General features: G+C 42.4%; 1 protein-coding gene across 1 annotated transcript in view; it reads left to right on the top strand.

Moving 5' to 3' along the window:
* suclg2 (succinate-CoA ligase GDP-forming subunit beta) overlaps window positions 1–19,036 on the top strand; it is an 80,728-nt gene that overhangs the window by 57,246 nt on the left and 4,446 nt on the right. The window contains exon 10 of the mRNA XM_035631096.2: window positions 12,729–12,849. Within this exon, the coding sequence (XP_035486989.2) occupies window positions 12,729–12,849 (121 nt within the window). The remainder of the gene's footprint in view (window positions 1–12,728; window positions 12,850–19,036) is intronic.

The following is a 19,036-nucleotide window of genomic DNA, read 5'->3' as shown; positions in this document are numbered from 1 at the left end:
AATGTTTCTGTGCACCTAAAGGAGTTATAATCCATGTTGGTTTATAAGGAAATCTTACCCAGTGAGTCATACGTCCATAAGATTTGAAAAGTCTTGAATATTTCAATATATTATATAACAATGTAATTTTTGGCATGATCATTTAGTTTAATGAAAAGTGCCTACCGTATAATATTTTCTATCCAGTATTATAATCTTAATTTCTATGTATATATACAAATATATTCAAATGATCCTGTATGTATGCATTCATGCAGCATCAGATTATTGCCTAGCCATTGGATTCATTCAACAAGTTTCCATGCTTTCAGCTGAAGTGATGAGAATATGTCAGGAAAAGATGGCAAGAATCAAGACAATGAAAAGACATTGACTCTTTATTGGATCTGCCAGTTACTATGTTAGGTAGCCATTACAAGGTTAGAGGTCTTACACCAGAAAGGATTTTCCTGCAGGGTTGTTTCAACATTTAAAATGTCTTGTTGTGGACTCAAACCAGTTGCCATTGACCACTAGAAAGGGAACACAATATGTGAATTCCTGTTTTAAAGTTCCAACAAATGGATTTACTAGTAGTGTATTGGCTTTTGGCATTTAAAGATTAGTACAGTACATATGATTTTTTTTTTCTTCTCACTGTGTTACTCTTACCAGGGTAAGAGGATTCAAAGGTGGAAGGATGGGTTATTTTTCCCTCTGTCGTTACTGGTCTGATCAAGAACAGCTCTCAAAAAATCAAAACAAATCAGAAAGAGTTAAAGTACTAAAGGTCGTAGGTCTTGATTAGGATAATATCCCCAGCAGACACCCACAGTTCAAAGGTCAGAGAACTGTATTTGGCCCCTCCTGACATGGAGCAAGTCCCTAGATGAGACCTTTAATCGATCTAGAATCTACTCGGCCTCTTCATTTTCCTCCTGGGGCCTTTATTGGTTTCTCTGATCCCTCCTAATACCTGAGCAAACCCGTAATGGCTAATTTATATGCTGCTCTGTTCTGCAGAGCTCCATCAGAAGTCTGTGGAGCAAAATGTCCCCCCCGAAAGACAACTAAATATCCTTTGTATTTGCCTATGAGAGCAGACCACTTCTATATTCAATGAGGCTTGCGGAAATTGTCCTCTAACAGCTTCCACTGCAGCACAAAGTTAGCCCGCTAACATGCCCAATCAGTTTATCTGTGCCTGGCTTTTTTGAAAATTAAACCCTGTTTGTGCCCATCTGTTTCGGCCGGGTTTTGGTGTTTCCGGCAATTTAACACACGCAAACTCAGAGCTTACTGCAGCCATGGGGAGGGTGAGAAGGCTGGAGTGGGATGCAAAAATGTGTCTGTTCTATCAATTTGCAAAATTACTCATTTATTCCAGAGCTGAGTGGCGTCGAAAAGCAGTCACCGCCTTACCATAATTGCTCGGATTCGGTCAGTGGCGAGGATGGAAAAAGAAATCCAAGAAAGGGGTTCTATATAGAGAGTCTCGGAGGGAGCACGCAAAGGTTAAGGATGTCATGTGAAGATAACCTCCCATTCATCAGAATTGCGGCTCTCTTATCCCTGTTAAATTTCCTCTCAAGCTTAACATCCAGCAGAAAATATCAGGCTCTCTTTTCTACCCTTTTATCATTTTGTTTATTGTGTTTCGTTGCCTTCTCTTTCTCTCATCGTGGTGTTTGTAACTGCACCAAGGGTCAACCTCTTTCTTCAGGGCATCTACAGTTTGTACATTAAGTATGCTTTTTTCTTGTATTTTCTCTGTTGTTGGCCATACGGTGAATGGAACGCTGCATACTGTTAAACTGGCCTGTATGTCTGTGCATGTGGCTGATTACACACAGTGAAACATGCACCAGACTATTATGGTATGCTTGTTCTTGCTTAATTGGCTGCTGTTGCCTTTTCCTCACAGCTCCTGAAGAAGTCCTACATCACATTATTAGATGTACTCCACGAGACTCTTTTAATTGGAGTTTAGGTGAAAATTGGAAGTTATGCAACATATTGTGAGTGTGAAGGAAGTGAAGTTGAGAAAGTAGAGAGGCACTGTAAACACTCACAGGGTTTGCTGCCAGCTTGTCAATTGTTGCACTTTGTTTTATCATGTTATAACTATGACTATATACAGCACAATCTTATATAGTCTGAAGCTGAAGCAAAATCAAACTTCTAAACAATGAGATGACCTTTGCTTTATTTAATATCATCACATGAAAGTGAATGTTACCTTTTGAATACCGTTGGTCAGATTAGCCTCCGGTTGTTCCTGTTTTTCTAGCAGTTGACCACAGCTTTACCTTCAGTATCTTGTTCTGTGGCCTATCTCCCTCCACACAAGTTAAATGCTAAGTTGTTTATCCATTAGTGGAATGCACTTTGCTTAAGGTGAGCCGATCGCCTGCACATTTAGACATGCAAATGGTGGGGAGGTGACAAAAGAAGGGGGTTGGGGCAACGATTTGCCTTCCAAAGCACACCCATCTGCCCTTTCGATGGCTCATTGGTTCCCAAGACCAGGTGCAATCTGAACTGGAATCATTTGGATAATTGACCTTCTGTTTGCATACATTAGAATAAATTATTTTTTATTGTCCTGGCAGCATTAGGAACAAAGCAAGAAATGTTGGCTCTTTTATATTCAGCGGCTGGTTTGTTGTACCAGGTCTCTGAGGTGATTATGTATGCCATTCCCCAACTATTATGCATTTCTTCAGTTTCATACAATATCTTTTGCTCAACATAGCTCGAGACAGAACGAGTGTCAGCTTTTTAGGTAAACCTTTACTCTGACTTAAAAAAGTATCTATGTAAATTTGAGTGGATGCATATGAAAGTAAATTTGTCTTGGAAATTGCTCAGGTGTTGTACGTAACTCTCTGCCTGTTTCTTTTCCCATGTAAAACTGCTGAAGCGGAGTTGTCTGCCTCGTGGGTTTTGTTGTTCCCCACGGTCTTTCCAATCTCCATAAGTGACCTTGCTAGTCCAGTGAAAGTGGCCGTACTGTGTGTCTCCACCAGGCACGTGCGTCTCTGTGTGTCTCATTGCTGCCTGATGGACAGCCATTAACCCCTGGTGAAGGGGTTGAGGAATATTTATGTCTGCTTGTCACCAGTGACACGACACCCTCTGGGGATGAATAATATGCCTGCCCTACACTGGCTCCAATTGTTGAGTCCAATTCACAGCAAAGTGGTGTGTGTGTGTGTGTGTGTGTGTGTGTGTGTGTGTGTGTGTGTGTGTGTGTGTGTGTGTGTGTGTGTGTGTGTGTGTGTGTGTGTGTGTGTGTGTGTGTGTGTGTGTGTGTGTGTGTGTGTGTGTGTGTGTGTGTGTGTGTGTGTGTGTGTGTGTGTGTGTGTGTGTAGGAAGTGTGTGTGTGGGTTCAGCGGCAGTCTGATACCCTGAGGTGAGCAGCAGGAGACAAGTTCTACATCTGTCACTGACATCTGACAAACCTCTTGCTCACCGCAGAGGTCTGTCCCCCTCCTTGGCCTACGTCACACATGACACTTCTCTGTTGCGTCGTATCTGTTCTCTGTCCTTTCTCATGTGTCGTTCCGTATGCTTTTAAACACCCTCAAAATATTTATAACGTGATAATTCCAAAACTACAACTTAAAAAGTTGTTGTGTACATTTAAAGTTCCTCCTCTGGGCGTTAAATAAACCCCTTAAAAACTGATCTACATAAGTACATATTTAGAAAGTTTTTTCCTTGGAAAGAATAAGTCTTGAAATGACTTGAATGCAGCTCAACACTTCTGTCTCATTTAGTTTTTGCAGATCTCTGAATATGCTGTGAATCTGCCCGCCTCTATCTCCCCCACCACACAGCCGCTTGCCTGTAACTTTGACAGCTCGTCAAACCCACAAACCTATGAATATTTTCTGTTTTACTAACTACTGTATGCTACACATTGGCATGAGGTAATATCCCAGTAATTAAAACATGACCGACTCTAAGGACAAAGTGTCAGCCTATGAAACTACTATTTAGTCACAAAGGATGTGTTGGAGACCCAAAATGAATGATTTACTAAACAATGGTATTGCCTCCACAGAGTGGTGTGTGACAGTTAACTTGACCCACTCTCTGGTGGTGGTTTTTTTTTTGGTGACTACACAATGACACTAAGTGACACTGAACAATCTAATCTACTGGTAAAATATGTACTTCATTAGTGGAAAGACAATATAGAATCCGATTTTTCACATCTTTAACCACTCTATTATTAGAGTATTTCAAATGCTGAACTTGACACTGTAAGACAGCAGTACAGGCGAGATGAACTACATAACCAAGCACATCTTCACAAACATTCAGTTTGGCCCAAGGCAACAAACAGTCAGTCTTAAATTCAAACTGTGTGAAGATGAAAGCTTGTTTTTCTGGGAATAATGATAAATGTAAATGATGACTGGATGTTTTCCCAGTGTGTTGTCGGAATTTAGTTCACGGATACAGCACTATTTTTAAACATTTGTTGCGTCGTGTCGCGATTAGGTGCACGACGCCCACTTGAATGTGCCATTTGCCCATATATGAATAATGCCAAATAATCCCAGTACTACAAACAAATGAACTACACATGAAACATCTGAGGGCAGGTGAGAGTGATGCATAAACTCTGTGAAGGCATATGGAAAGGTTTGTGGAACTTTGCCACCCTTTTAATTGTAATACAGCTGCATGCTTAAACATTGACTTGGTGTATTCTCTTGTGGACACCACAATCCTTCTCAACTACATCCAGGAAGACAGTGATCCAAGTAAAATAAATAATACGCAGATTGCATCACCAGTTTAAATCTCATTTGCCTTCTATTCACAATTGGCATTTTTCCATACCGTTAGGAACACCCATTCTGACCCATCCCAACAGTTAGTAACAATCAACCTTGTGATGACCTCACAGCTTCAGTGTGACAGGATGGAAGAGTAAAGCATGCAACGCTAACAAGTTCGCTTTTTTTTCCTGGTGTTGTTCACTAAAGCGGTGAGTAGCATTGTATTTCCTGTAACTGCTTCACAATAGAAGTCTCCCTATGGTTCTGCAACCTAACTGTGAGAGTGCCATTTGTTAGATGGAAATAAGTAGAGGAATGGGGGGAAAAAACACCCTCCAGAGATTATTAGTTAAATGGAAGCTATTTATGTACTGCAGGATTAAACACACACACTCTCTCTCTCTCTTTCTTTTTAAATTTGTATCATTTTTGTATTATTGTTTTTTATTTATTTTATTACTCACACAGGTCAAATGTAATATCAGTGGGAATGCAGTGACTGGCAAAGAGGATTACACGCAATAAACAACACATGCCGTATGATTTCATCTCCCGACTTTCAACTCTGCCTGGCCCCGACTGGAACAGACTTGAACCCACTTGGTTAAATCAGACATTACAGCCGAACATAACCTCCTCTCAAGAGATGGTAAACCTTAAGGTATTACGGACCACCTCCTGGATCTATTCTCTGGTCGCACGGTTTTTGCCAGATCTCACCTTTCCTCATCACACTCCGTCTTTTCTCCCTCACCGATGCCCTTGCACACCCAACTTTGGGCTGGAGGCTAAGCCATTCCTGACTTGATTGGTTTCTATTGTTTGACATGTAAAGGAAAAATGGAGTTAGAGCGGGTGGGAGGTGGCTTAGTGCTCATGAAGTACTCCTGGCCAGGGCCGATGTTAGAAGACTTAAGGATGTGGATAAATGTGAGAGATATCGATGCACAGTAGGGTTCACACTGTAAAACCCTCTCAGGACATGAGAACTGTGCTTTTAGTGCATGTCCAAGGCAGATTTCCATTTGGCTGGATTACATATGTCCGTCAAAACATTAAATAAATACAAAGGCTATAGTTTTGTAATATTCCAGGAGCCAATAAGGTGTATGTAGATGATAAACTGTGTTTAATGCGTGATCTTAATGTCCTTCAGGTGACACCTTGACTCCGACCGGCATCGATCAGGCAGGTAAGCCGGCTGCCTGTCGTGGTGGGTTTTTTACCGACAAGTGAAACTTCAGATGCCACTGTCTGTCAAGAGGTGTCTTCACCAGTGACATGGCCAATCTTTGACATAATGCTAAGTCTGTCTCCCCACACTCCCAAGAAGAGGCTGTCATGCTTCAGCAGGCCGGATAATTATTTGCCTCTTATCCCTCTTTGCCAGGGCCAATCCTAGCCTTCAATAGAAGCCAGAGACCGCACCACTTCCCATCACCTCTCTCCGTCTCTTTTCTTCTCCATCTCTCGTCTTCCATCTGTTTCACTTCGCCTCACTTTCTGACTTCAAGACCCTCTTTTCCCTCAGTCTGCCTTTGTGTCATTCTCTTTCTTGTTCTGTATCCTCTAAGAATAGATTTGCAAAGGCAAAATTGCTACTCCGTTTGACAGAACTGATGCTTAAAGTAGTAAATAATCCATAAAAGATTGCCATCTGAGCATCTTTATTTCATGGCTTGCATTACTGATTTGATCCTCCCTACATGTGTGACAGAGAACACATGACGCCGTGTTCTCCCTTTCATCCGCAGCTTTATCGTGTTGTAACATACAGCACGATTGCACAGTGTGAGCAGCTTTCAAGGAATAAAATGATTCCAAATTTTGCTTTTAGCTTCATCTTTTGTAGCAATGGGAATATTGCTCATTGTGTTGATTAAAGAGACAAGACTTTAAGCTCAGTTCTTTCTAGTTTGGATGCAACGTGACGGGGCAGAAGCTGCGATATCAAATGCAAAAAAAAATGTGTGAAGAAATCCTAAATAACACATTGACCATAGAAGGCAATTCACTGATTGCCCAACACGGACAGAAGGAGAATAATGGTTCCTCACCAACAGCAGTACCTTCATTCCAAGATGTCTGATTAGAGCCAACAGGCCTTCCCTGTCTTGGAAGCCTTGCATGTTAACCTGTGGCCCCAGGGCCGAGCTAAGGGCCCCCAGCAGATCGAAAACAAACCAGGCCTGCCAGAGCAGGCGGTGACAGTACAGCCTGTCTCCAGTAGATAAGACGAAACAACAGCCCTTAATAGGACACAGAGAGACACACACCCATATCCATCCTTGCTTTTTTTTCTACTCCTATCTGCTTGCTGGTAACAAAGGCAACAAGATGCTCTCCCTTTTCTTTCTTCGCTGCAGAAGATTAGCCGCGCCTAACGGGTATGGGCATGAAAATGTGTATTTGAGTGATAATTCGGCAATGCATGCTCAACTCATGACAAGAATCCTTACAGAATGAGGAGGAACACAATGCCTTTGTTCCCCCTTGGGTTGAAACTTGGAGGAGAAAAGTACATCATGTTTGTTTATTATGTATTGGGCCATGGAAAACAATATCAGGACTTTCTGAACACGTGATCTTGCCAATAGGTCAATAGGGATGACTATGGATGTACAATTTGATAATTTTATGATAAGACCCCGGTGTCCCTGGTAACGGCACACACATATTTTGTCAAACATGAATCCAAGCCACATTTCATGAAAACCCAGTGGAGTATATACAGGGCCACGTGAGCATGTCAAATTGTCTGGGTTACATTTCTTTCTTGTCCTAAATGCAGTTAGTGGGGCGTATAATAGCAGGCAGAAAAGCCTGTTTCTCCTGTGAAGGGCCTTTTTTGACTTTGACGCAAAAAAAGCCTTGGCAGGCTATCGCAATGCCGGCCACAACGATCGTATTTTGCAAAATTTGATTCATTTCGCCGTCACACAGGTAGAACGCACTGGCTCATGCTGTAACGCCGCCTGAAAGAACACACAAAGATCCTCTAAAAAGGCTACATTGGCACAGTATAGCTGATGCCTTTATGCTGCGCTCTGATGAAAGAAATCCACCCCGCTGCCAGGGAAGCTCACCTAAAATGAATGCCTTTAAGGAAAGCGCCTGATATTGGTTCTCTGAACGGAGGTAAAATGCGATGTTGGAGATTTTCGACGGATTGGAGCGTGCAATGCCATTTCACACCTTGAGGCTGGATTTCTGAGATGCTGAGAGCTGAGTGGAGCAAGAGCAGAGTTAGACTTTTGATTGTTGAAGGCATCAAACCAAGGAGACTGACCCAAATTATGGCCCCCATTCTTTCAGCCAATTCATCATTGGGATATTTTGACCTCATATAGACCACTACCTTGCCAAAAATAATCCCTATAGTTTTACACCTACACCATTCAGGGCATTTGTTTTGCCTTTTGTGTGTTGTGTTTACTTGGAATAGTGGAACTTCTGAACAGAACTTTTAGACAAAATGTCTGCTTATTTTTGGTTGCCAGTTTGTGCAGGGAAACCAATGTCCCTCAGGCTGCACACTGGCTACTAAACCTGAGCCAGGGAGGAAATAATATGGAATAAGAAAACAAACTTCCAGCGAAATGCAACTCGGTTCTCGTCACATCCATATTTCTATAAACTGCATTTACTTTTGTGCCAAGCAACATAAATCATGCCTTATGTATCATTAATATACATTGGTGTCAATAGGAGGTGCATGAATGGAAGAAATATGGTTCTTCCCAATAGAGGCAGGAGTTGAAAAATGGGCTGTGGATAGAGCTCTCCATGACGAGGCTGCAAAGAGCCATCTGAATCTCTGCTGCCCCCCAGTGGACACCAAATAATGCTGTGTGTGCGTGTGTTTGTGTGTGTGGTGTGGTGTGTGCACTACATACACTCATATCATGAAGTGGCGAGTCATATATCTGAGTCTATTGTATAACTCGGGGAGCAGAGTTACACTACTCTCATGAACTGCCAAATGCATTCCACTATATCTACATTGCACTTTGCATATGCTGATGATGCATGCATAAAATAATAAAATTCTCCCTGTTGTGCTTCCATCGAGAGATGTTGAGCGTGAAAATGAATGTGATATTACAGCGTGAAGCAAAATATAAATATATTGCCGATCAGTGGTGTTGAGGCCAGAAGGTCTTTAATTAGCTGTGTGCAAGTTCCTCGTGGCATCCGCAGTGTTGACTTGGGCCACACCTGCACAGGGTGGTGGGGAAGCATACTCACACATGTCCTCTAAGGCGGCGGAGAATATAGCTTCACATACATATACACACACTCACACACACACACAATGCCCAGCAGATCACACCAAAGCAAACTGTTCAATATATATCACTCACTTGGCCTCATTTTACACCTTGTTCTTTCCATCTGCCTCTCCCGAACTGCTGAACTCTTTTCACTTCCTGCTACTTTTCTCCCATGTGCACTCACAACAGTCATTGGGTAGACTGTTTCACTAATACACTTATTTTCTTTACAAAGAAATGTAGCCTCTTTTGACTGCACATTTTATTCTAGAGCGGAACGCGTGGGTGTGTACGCGAGTGCATCTGACTGTGCGCCCTGTAGCTCTGATCTCCCACGTTCATGCCTGCTGGGTTTGCCAGTCAACTCGTGCGGGTCGTACACATTGGTGACGGCAGTTACATGCACGTTTTCTTTTTGTTTTTAATCATTCTGATGATTGAATTTATTCCGATTGAAGATTCCAGGTCAACTGTTTACATGTGATGAGATTTAATACAGATGTATGTCATTGGACTGGCTGGGTGACGTGCAGAAGTGATGAACACGTCTGTGCATCCGTCTTTTTCAATTGCTGCGCTATCTCCGTAACTCTTTTAGCATTAAGAGCAAACTAAATACAGGGAACAAATAAACAGTAGTAATGCAATACAAATAACGAATTCCCCGCCAGCCATTGGAGGTATTTAAAAAAACATTAAATGTTTGTTTAATGTGTTTGAAGGACTGATATTGATAGATTTTGTTTTGGGGATTTGTTAAGAGGTGGGTCACACAGGGGTAGGTGCTGGATAAAGGTTTGAAATAGGGCCGAGGGTAGAAAGGGATTGTGCATTTCAGAAGTAGAGCTGACTCTTTTTCTTCGATTTCGTCTCTTTTTTTCTCACCTCATTGTCTTTGTTCTCCATCTTTTCTTCTTTTCGAGTCTCGTTCTTCTCAGGTTCTTATTGAATCTCGTTCTCCTCCAGTTCCTTTTGTTCTAAATGAGCCAGCCAATTGCATCACACTCGCTTTTCCACGGTTCTTGACTCCTCTTCAGCTCACTGTCATTCCGAGTGCGGAAGGGCAAGGCTGTCTTTGGTGTGAGTCGGCCTTCTTACTCCAGACAATTTTGAGGACCTCATCTTTTCGTCCGAGCTTCTTTTGGAGCTGACTCTTAATCTGCCTCTGTCCATTTTCCAGCATGTTAACTTGCTCCGTTAGAGCCTTGTTTTTCTCTGTGAGAGACTTTACCTCAGCGATTGCAGAGTAGAGAACTTCACTTATGGCCTTCTACATCTATGTTTGAGGGCGCTGGTCAATGTGCTGCAACTGAACCGCAGCCAGGCTGAACTGCTTTGGCCCAAGTGCGGCTGTAAACTGCATCGGCCCAAACGCCTGAAATATAGAAGCCCCATGAAATGCATTTTATATTGTTCTGTCCCTTTCACCCTGATCTTTAAGTTAAACTTTTCCTGAAGATGTCTGCTGTGCATCCCATTTGATTTTGCCCAATGGATGAACACTACTGCCCTACATGTTTAACATATGAGACATTTGACATTGCTCAGTTTTTTGTGAAATGAATGAAGTTGCAATTTTTAATTTGCCACATTTCTATCTCATATTTTTTTCTCAGGCTTGTGGTGGATTGGCCTCCTTTCCTTTCTCTTGCCTCTAAATGTAGCCTTATGTAAGTAGTGTGTGTAGTCTTGCACAATGAGAGCTACCTTAGTATCTATAGCACATTTATTTTCCATCACCTAATTATTAAATGAAAGGGTTAGGTTCTGCTTTCCACTTTTGAACCTTCAAGATGCAAAAGGGAGAGCGCGACTGTCTGTCAAACAAGGCTCACGTCCACTGTGTAAGATCAGAGAACGAATCACTGAACGTGCAGCGTTCCCTCGGATCTGAGACGGTCTCAAGCTCAGCCACTATTTTTCCCCCCATATTACCAATTTCATCACGCCTCATAAACCAAAAAATCACTCTGCTACATTGCTTCTCCATGTTGAACTGTCCATGTGATTGAATGTAATCAATAGGTTAATCAAAGGTAATCGATAAAAATGAAAGACCTTTTTAACTCATGTGTCAACTTTAACTCTGCTGACAAACAAACCAACCGACAAATAAACAAGGGGGGGGAACATAACCTCCGTTGGCAGACGTGATAATGCATGGAACATGATAGGGAAAGAAATCGGACATATTTAGAGGACCGATTGAACCTGAGGAGTTTTCCATTTGAACATCTGAGTTTTCCTTTCCGTTGCAATTTGCGGCCACCGTTTGCCTCCCCCTTTTTCCTCCTCCTTAGCATCCCTCATCCCATCCCGAGAAGATACACTTAATCAGCATGAAACAGTTCTCTGTGTTGACCAAACAGCTTGCTCAATTTTTCTTCGCACGCGGGTCTGAATCTTCACGCTACTCCCCACATCTGACGTTTGTTTTGGTGCTCTCTTCTGGTCCTGTGTCACTCTCTCGCCGTTTAGGAGGAGATGCTCATTTGGATAGCGTGTAGAGGACAATGCCGTGGCTGTGGCTCGGATTGCTATCCGAGTCCTTGATCTTCTCTCCCTGTAAACATCATTACCACACACTGAAGGCATACACATTCACGAAAAGGACGCGCACACATCCACATCCACAAGCTGCTCATCCAAATCGGCGCTAACAGATTAGCAGTGATTATAAACAAACATGGGGGATTAATCCTGTGTGCTCTCAGTCTACTTTTCCACTGAGCAAGCCAGGGTAATTACCAAGTGCTAGATTGTTAGTGTGAGCACACGCACACGCGCACACACACACACACACACACACACACACACACACACACACACACACACACTGCCTGCTTCACTACTAAGTGATGTCAGTGTCTCATTTTGTAAGAAAGTTGAAGTTGTCCTTAGCAAAGAGACTGCAGCTTAAGTGAACATAGTATAGAGCATAACTTCAAAAACTTTGTTTGTACTTGATCGCTGTGGGGGAAATGCAGACTTAGAATTTGAATTGCAAGGTCACTTCCCCGGGTGGGAACTGACTACTTGATCTGCTCACCATCGTGTGTGAACTTGATTCTATTTCATTCTTATACAAGGCAGTCTGATTTTTTTTTGGTGGTATGTAAATGAGTATTAAAGCTAAGTATGATACATGGCTCGGCTACATTAAAAGGTTTAAAAAAAACAGCCAGGTGTGCCGCTGCTGTTGTTTTTCATGTCACCACTTCCCATTGAAATATTGCTTCATTATTTGGCTCGAGTGTTGCCTCCACGGTGACAGTGTTGTATGGCCTCGGGGTGCATAGACTCTGGGTGCATGACCTACTGTACACAAGGTTGTTGGTGAGGCTGCCCTGCTGGATGTTTTCAGAGAGATTTCAATCTTGCAACAGTTTTTGCACCAATGTGGACGAAGAGGTTTTTGCAGCTATATTGGACATGTACTGTAAATGACACTTTGAGAATGCTGCAAAGAATTCTGCCAATCATTGACCGCAACTTTATTTGTTTCGGATGAGTTTGTTCACCCACCACAGTGGCTTTTGAACAATATATTCAGTGATACTGTGATTTTTGGTGTTGCCACCATGCTCTGATATACAGATAGCAAATATAAGATGTGACTTTTGAGTTTGCGTTTTGGCCGATAGTGTGTTAAATCCTTTCCTTGCTTCTTCCTTCACAGGTGGAGGCCATCCTGGTCAACATTTTCGGTGGGATCGTCAACTGTGCCATCATCGCCAATGGCATCACCAAGGCCTGTCGAGAGCTGGAGCTGAAGGTGCCACTGGTGGTCAGACTTGAAGGTAGGATAACAGCAGCACGTTGTGCGTGAAAAACTTGTTTTGACCAATGGGAGACTTATTTACGTGACTCCTACGACAGGTCGGGAACATTCATAGTTGTTTCATACCTGAAAGAAAACTCAAAATATGAGAAAATTGGTGAATGTGGCAAGTTCTCCTAAATCACTTGTACACACCATTAAAGACAAATAATAAGGCCCATTGACTTCTCCGGTGGAGCTGTGTGTGAGAATGCAGTTGTCCGCAGATGATGCTCGAGACATTTTCTGGAAGTGTTGATGACTCTCAACAAAAACACTGCTCTCTTCGGAGGAGTTCTCCTCATGTCCTGCGCCACAGATTGATGAAAAAATCATCCTGCAGTCGTGAATGCGTCCGACTCGGACAATGTCCTGCCGCGTTCCTCTTATGTGACCTGCAAACTCCGGAGAATCTCCGGAGTAATCTTGTCCCAGCTGACAGTTCCACTAGACTTCCAACGTGTGCATCATCCCAGTCAGAATTAGAGACCATTGATCTCCATATACCCTGTGTTGAAAGCACTTTACCTTAATGAGGATTTAATGGTGCTGCATAATGACACAGGCTTGATTGGATGAGCTGTTTGCTTTGAAATGGCGGCCATCTTGAGGCTGTTGTGTAACCAGCATCTCCTAGGTCAACGCATACATCCTGCAGACAAACTGTGGTTCAGCAAGTCACGTTTTCTTTACTATAGCTCTTGTTACCGCAGTGACCTCTCTGACCTGTTGCCAGTAGCCCCATAGCCACAACCTATAGTGCTTCTAGCTGCATACATTCACAGGCCAATAAGGACTAGTACTGTATTTTTTACTGTTCGGAAGTGAAAATTTGTATATGATATATTACCATTTAAGTGTTTCTGTTAGAGAGCAGGATTTAAAGCACCTCTTCCCCACCGTATTTCAAACTTTGGAGCCATTGTATTATCGCTGCGGCACTCCCTGGCGCAGTGTCCCAGTCAGAACAGCAGTGAATCTCTCAAACGTGTCACATTCTGCCGCAGCCATCATTAGCGCCAACACATAACTGTAGACACGACACTGATTGGCTCACCTTTCACCTGTATATGCTAATGAAATCTGTTCTGTGTGTGTGTGGGGGGGGGGGTGGCAGCGGTGACTCGCGGAGGCACAGGGCCGATGGTAGTTAGCGTAATTGTCAAGATCCTGCTGAGTGCTCTGTCCAGAGCATTGAAAAGTTTGTGTGTGTGTCTGTGTGTGTGCACGGGTGCATGCGTGTGTTTATACTGTATGTCCTCACTGGTAATATGGTTTGTAGGTCAGGGCATGTGAGCTGCCTCTAGAACCGAGCTGTGCACAGAGGAAGAGTAGTGCAGTGTGAACATGACTGTTCAGAGCACAATAGTTTGAGAAAACAGATTTACTTCTAAAGGTTTTGCCCTGTGATGAAGACCTGTAAACACATACACACCTATGCAGATTAATTGAGCAAAGGTCAGGCATGAAATGACAAAGTACCTGCAAACTGCTTTCTTGTTCAAAGTCTTTCTTACCCTCTGCAGAAACATGACAACACTTCTTGGTCGGGTAAGGATGGTTTGAGCAACCTTCTAAATAGAGTGGGGTTGTGCATCTCTATCACTCATTCACATCTGGATACACTGCACACGATCTAATACATATGATGCAACAACTAATTGTGATTCTGTGCGATTAAATATTATATTTTTTCCAATCCAATGCAATGCACGATGCGATCCAAAAGACTATGATGTCATGCAATTGTATCGTTACAGTCTGATTTTATTTCATCTGTTCTACTTCAACAAACAGAAAGTCATAACATATCATTTACTTTAAAGGGTGCCATTTCTACTGTACATATTTTTTTATCTTACTCCAACATTGGACTTAAATATATAGATATTGAATATGTATACATACGTATTGAATATTGAGCATTATAGGTCTGCTGGATCCAAAACTTTAAATATTTTTAAGGCTCTGGCATTATCAAGCTTGTAAAAAGTCAATGCAGAATTTAATAAGAAGTGGGGGAAGTGCTATGTGGGGTATGGGGATTGTGCTTTTTGTTACTCAGCACCTGCAAAAACATAAAAATAATCCTAATGGCAAATTGGCAATGTGATGGCAAATTTCCTCTTAGGCTAATAAACGATTATCCTGTTTTATGTTTGACAGTGATCAGCATCCTTGAAGAAGGTGTGATGTTGTTTTCCCAATCCCCCTTTAAAAATGTGCACTGCAGCTTTAACAAAAACAGATGAGTGGCTCGGGCTGCATTCACATTAATACGTTTTCATTTCAAAACACATCACAGCTGCTACGTTTACGCCTGTTGTCCACACTACTCCGGAGTTTCCAAATGCCTTAAAACAGAGACGTTTGGAAATGACGACGCAGTCACCTGCATTCACTTCCTGATTGGTTCTTATCCGTCACAACTCACCAGCGAAGAAGGCAAATTGTTGTGACCACCAACGTTAAGCACTAGTTCCCCCTCATCGTCGGTCCAAGTAAAGAAGTCCCTGCGCTAACTTTTCATTACTGTTTTTTTGTCGTTCTTAGAACTTTATGTAAACAGGAAGCAAATCTGCTTCCTGTTTACATTTCCAGGTGTGTTAGTGTGGACAGGGATTAAAACTGATAACTGATTTAAAATGAAAACGTAGTAATATGGATGTAGCCTTAAACCCAAATCTTACAATCAGCCGCACAAAGTTAACAAAGAGACACAAGTGTCATTTCAAACATTCAAGGTGCAGGAAACGCAAATGCAAAATGTATATCCATCACTGTCTTTATATTGCTGCTTGAGCACAAAGCTAACCACAGAGTCGTGTGCAGTGAGTGCACAACTGCTGAAATGTGTCACTACAGTGACGACTAGATTGTCAATCCAAACAGAACCTTAATTAGTTCAACATACTTCTCACACGAGGCCATGTAATACAACATGACTCACAAAAAGGCTGTGTCCAGAGGGTCACTGCTGGTGCTTGGTCCGTCCGCATTTTTCCTGGCCTGGGCCTAATCCAAGCTTTAGCTGTGGGTCATTACATCCTGGGCTGCAGTCTTGTGGAGAAGATTGGTTCAGAATCAATCAGCTCAGCCTGCGAGGCCGACTGCAGGGCAGTGAGAACGGCCCAGCGCTCTCCAACAGGATCAGGGTGGATTAACTGGCACACTTTTAATTGGGAAGGCTCTTTTTCAAATGCCTGGCTTGATTGCATGTTGGGTCATTCCATGTCAAATCAACGGAGGCCTCCCGACCGACCGACCATCTTGGATTTGCTTCATACGTATGAATAATATCATTGTACCTGGATCGCCTCGTCTTCAGATTTGGAGGCTTTAAAATAAAAAAGTCTGCTGCATTAGTTGCATAAGTCTTAACTTTAGCATGAACGTTTGTTCTTCATGCTTCATGCTTGATTTTTTTTCAGGTATTGTCTTACCCTATTAGATGTCTATTTGCCAAGTTCTGCTAAGCTATGGCTTGCTAAAATATGGAGTAAAAAGTGCCCCACACTGATCCACATCAGATCTTTTCAAATGTCAGTTTAAATTCTCATGTCATAGTGCATTCTTACCAGCTAAGTTCATGTCTGAAGGAAATCAAAATTCTGATATATGAGGCATTCAAAATGGGGGGGAAAGTCAAACCTGTACTTCAAGTGCGTATTGCTCATTTATGACAAATTCTACCCTAAAAACTATCAGTCCTCTGGAAAGAGCACGTTTTCATTAGTAAATGCATATAATATGAATTTTGTGAACATTGAACCGAACAATATTCATGGTTTTGTGATTTTCTACTCATGTAGCCTTGTGCTTCTGTTCCTCGTGTCTCCGTCTCTGCACCTTGATTCATTCTGTTCAGCAACACAGACCAGTGATGACACAAAGATGCTTTTAACACATGATGAGAACCAAATGAGGGGAAATGTCAGCAGTAAAATACAATGAGGACCAATGACCAGTTAACAAACAGAATAAAGATAATAATAATAACTTAATTTTATTTACTGTCTTTTAAAGGGACCAAAGGACACATTACTATTCACACACACACACACAAAAGTCATGAGTGAATGTAGGCTTTGGTGAACAGGTGGGTTTAACATTTGGTGTAGATGCTGATAGGGTTTGATTAGGTAATAGGGTTTGCATTAAAATATATCCAACTAAAACTAAACCCTGCTTGTGAGCTTCAGAATCAGTGGACAGCTTCATCCACTGCGAATGCTTGCAACACATTCAACACATACAGGAATTATAGACACACACACTCTTTTTTTTACAGTACATGTATGATAAAGAGCGATGCCTGAGGAAGTACTGTACTGCCCCCTTTGGCCACAGGGTGAACATGGACTTACTGTATTGTTCTGTGAAGACGCTGTCTGCCACTATGGGGGGAAAAAGAAAAACTTAAATAGCCCACAGGGTCCTGGATAAAAGGTGACTGCATTCGCTTAGCTCTGTTCCCCAGCCCATTGATTTACTGAGCCGTCTCACCGGGGCCTTTTCACACGGCCGTGCCTGATTCCTCTTTAAAAAGGAGACCTGGGCCTTTTTTTTCATTTCGCCTCCATTAATTAAAAAGAGACACAAGATCCTTCAGTGAGCGTGATATGGCTCCGTCGGTCCCGACAGTGTTATTATGGCTCCAATAGCCACTGTACCGGCTCGCAGCCACATACACATAGACAGGCAAACATGTACACACACACACACACATACAGTATACATAGAAATATACACACACTGTCTGCTTTTTCGACAAAATTGTATACACAGGGTTTTATGACTCATGATAAATTATACTGTGCACCTGCTTCACATTCATGAAAATGCCGAAAGCAGTGATTCTATTTGTTAACACAATGAGTTTCTTTAACAGAGTTTACATAGACGGAAAGCTGAGTAACTTGTGGATTTGTGTCAACTGTCGGAGCCAGTGATTCTCTTTAAATCTAAAACACTGAGCCGTGGCGTGCGTGTCTCTCTAGCAACCGTCTAGACGGCATAAGAAACATGAAAACATTGATTAATGACCGGCTAGCACATCAGAGGAAGAGGGGGAAAAGAACCCCACACGTCTTCAGCGTTCAGGAGTATCCCGCTCCGCGTGCAAATGAGAAGCATTTGATGTTTGACACGCAGGACGAGGGAGGGAGGAGCAGCGCCCATCCATTTTTGGCAGCAGAGGGAGAGAACTCTCACTGTTTGTTGCTGATTATTGTGGGAATTAACAATCAAAGTCGGAGCGAGAATGATGACAGTCAGTGATGAAAGGAAATGTTCTTACGCCAATTATTCGAGGTGACTGCGGTCGCGAGAGACCCAACCGACGGTTTCATTTCCTGTAACAACTTTTTTTCTCAAACATATCTAGTGATATAATTGACTGATGGCATTTTTATATTGAATAATCGCTTACAGGGACTTGTATATTATGTCTCCTAGCAGACTAGTTCTGTCTCAGTAAACGATCCTCGCTCATGGGTTTCAAACAAACTTCATGAGCTCCCACACTGTGCTGCTAAACAACATTGGAAAAAAAGAAAGAAAATGAGCTCTTCAAAGTTTTAATTGGCCCAAAGAAATATCAGTAATTTAACCAACGCGAATATCAAGCTAATTAGAACGTCTCCAATGTGGAATTCTTGAAAAGTGTTATGATTTCACCCTTTTTTCTTTTTCTCTATTTTGGTGCAAAAAAACTAATAAAAAATCTGTTGCAGAGCTCTTGCACTCAAGGCCATGGAAACTTCTTCTGAGCCGCAGCTGCCGGGGCCTAAAGTGACAAGGATAAGAGAATAACAGGCTCTGTACACCGCAGACACTCTGACCCATCGCAGTAGGAGCACAGTCGGAATCGTGTCGTGGCTTTACTGGGACACAGAGTCATTGTGAAAAGTCCAAAGTTGATGTGAAACGCTAACTTCTGAATCAGAGTAACAGAAGCACAAGGAGCGACTTGTCTTGCAGTCAGCTCAGTTTCACTGTAATGTCAGTACAACAACAATGTCTGGCAGGAGTTTGCCTACATTAGCTGACATTCGCCTCCAAAAGTAAAGCTGCAGCAGGAAAAAGCCCCCGGGGGGACTTGAATTGAGCCAGGATGCAGTGTATTGCTCATGAATTCTGCATTTTTTCTGTCACGAGCAGACGAC

Source organism: Scophthalmus maximus, chromosome 6 (genome assembly GCF_022379125.1).
Source record: "Scophthalmus maximus strain ysfricsl-2021 chromosome 6, ASM2237912v1, whole genome shotgun sequence".
NCBI lineage: Eukaryota > Metazoa > Chordata > Actinopteri > Pleuronectiformes > Scophthalmidae > Scophthalmus > Scophthalmus maximus.
This window is presented reverse-complemented; position numbering and strand designations above follow the sequence as displayed.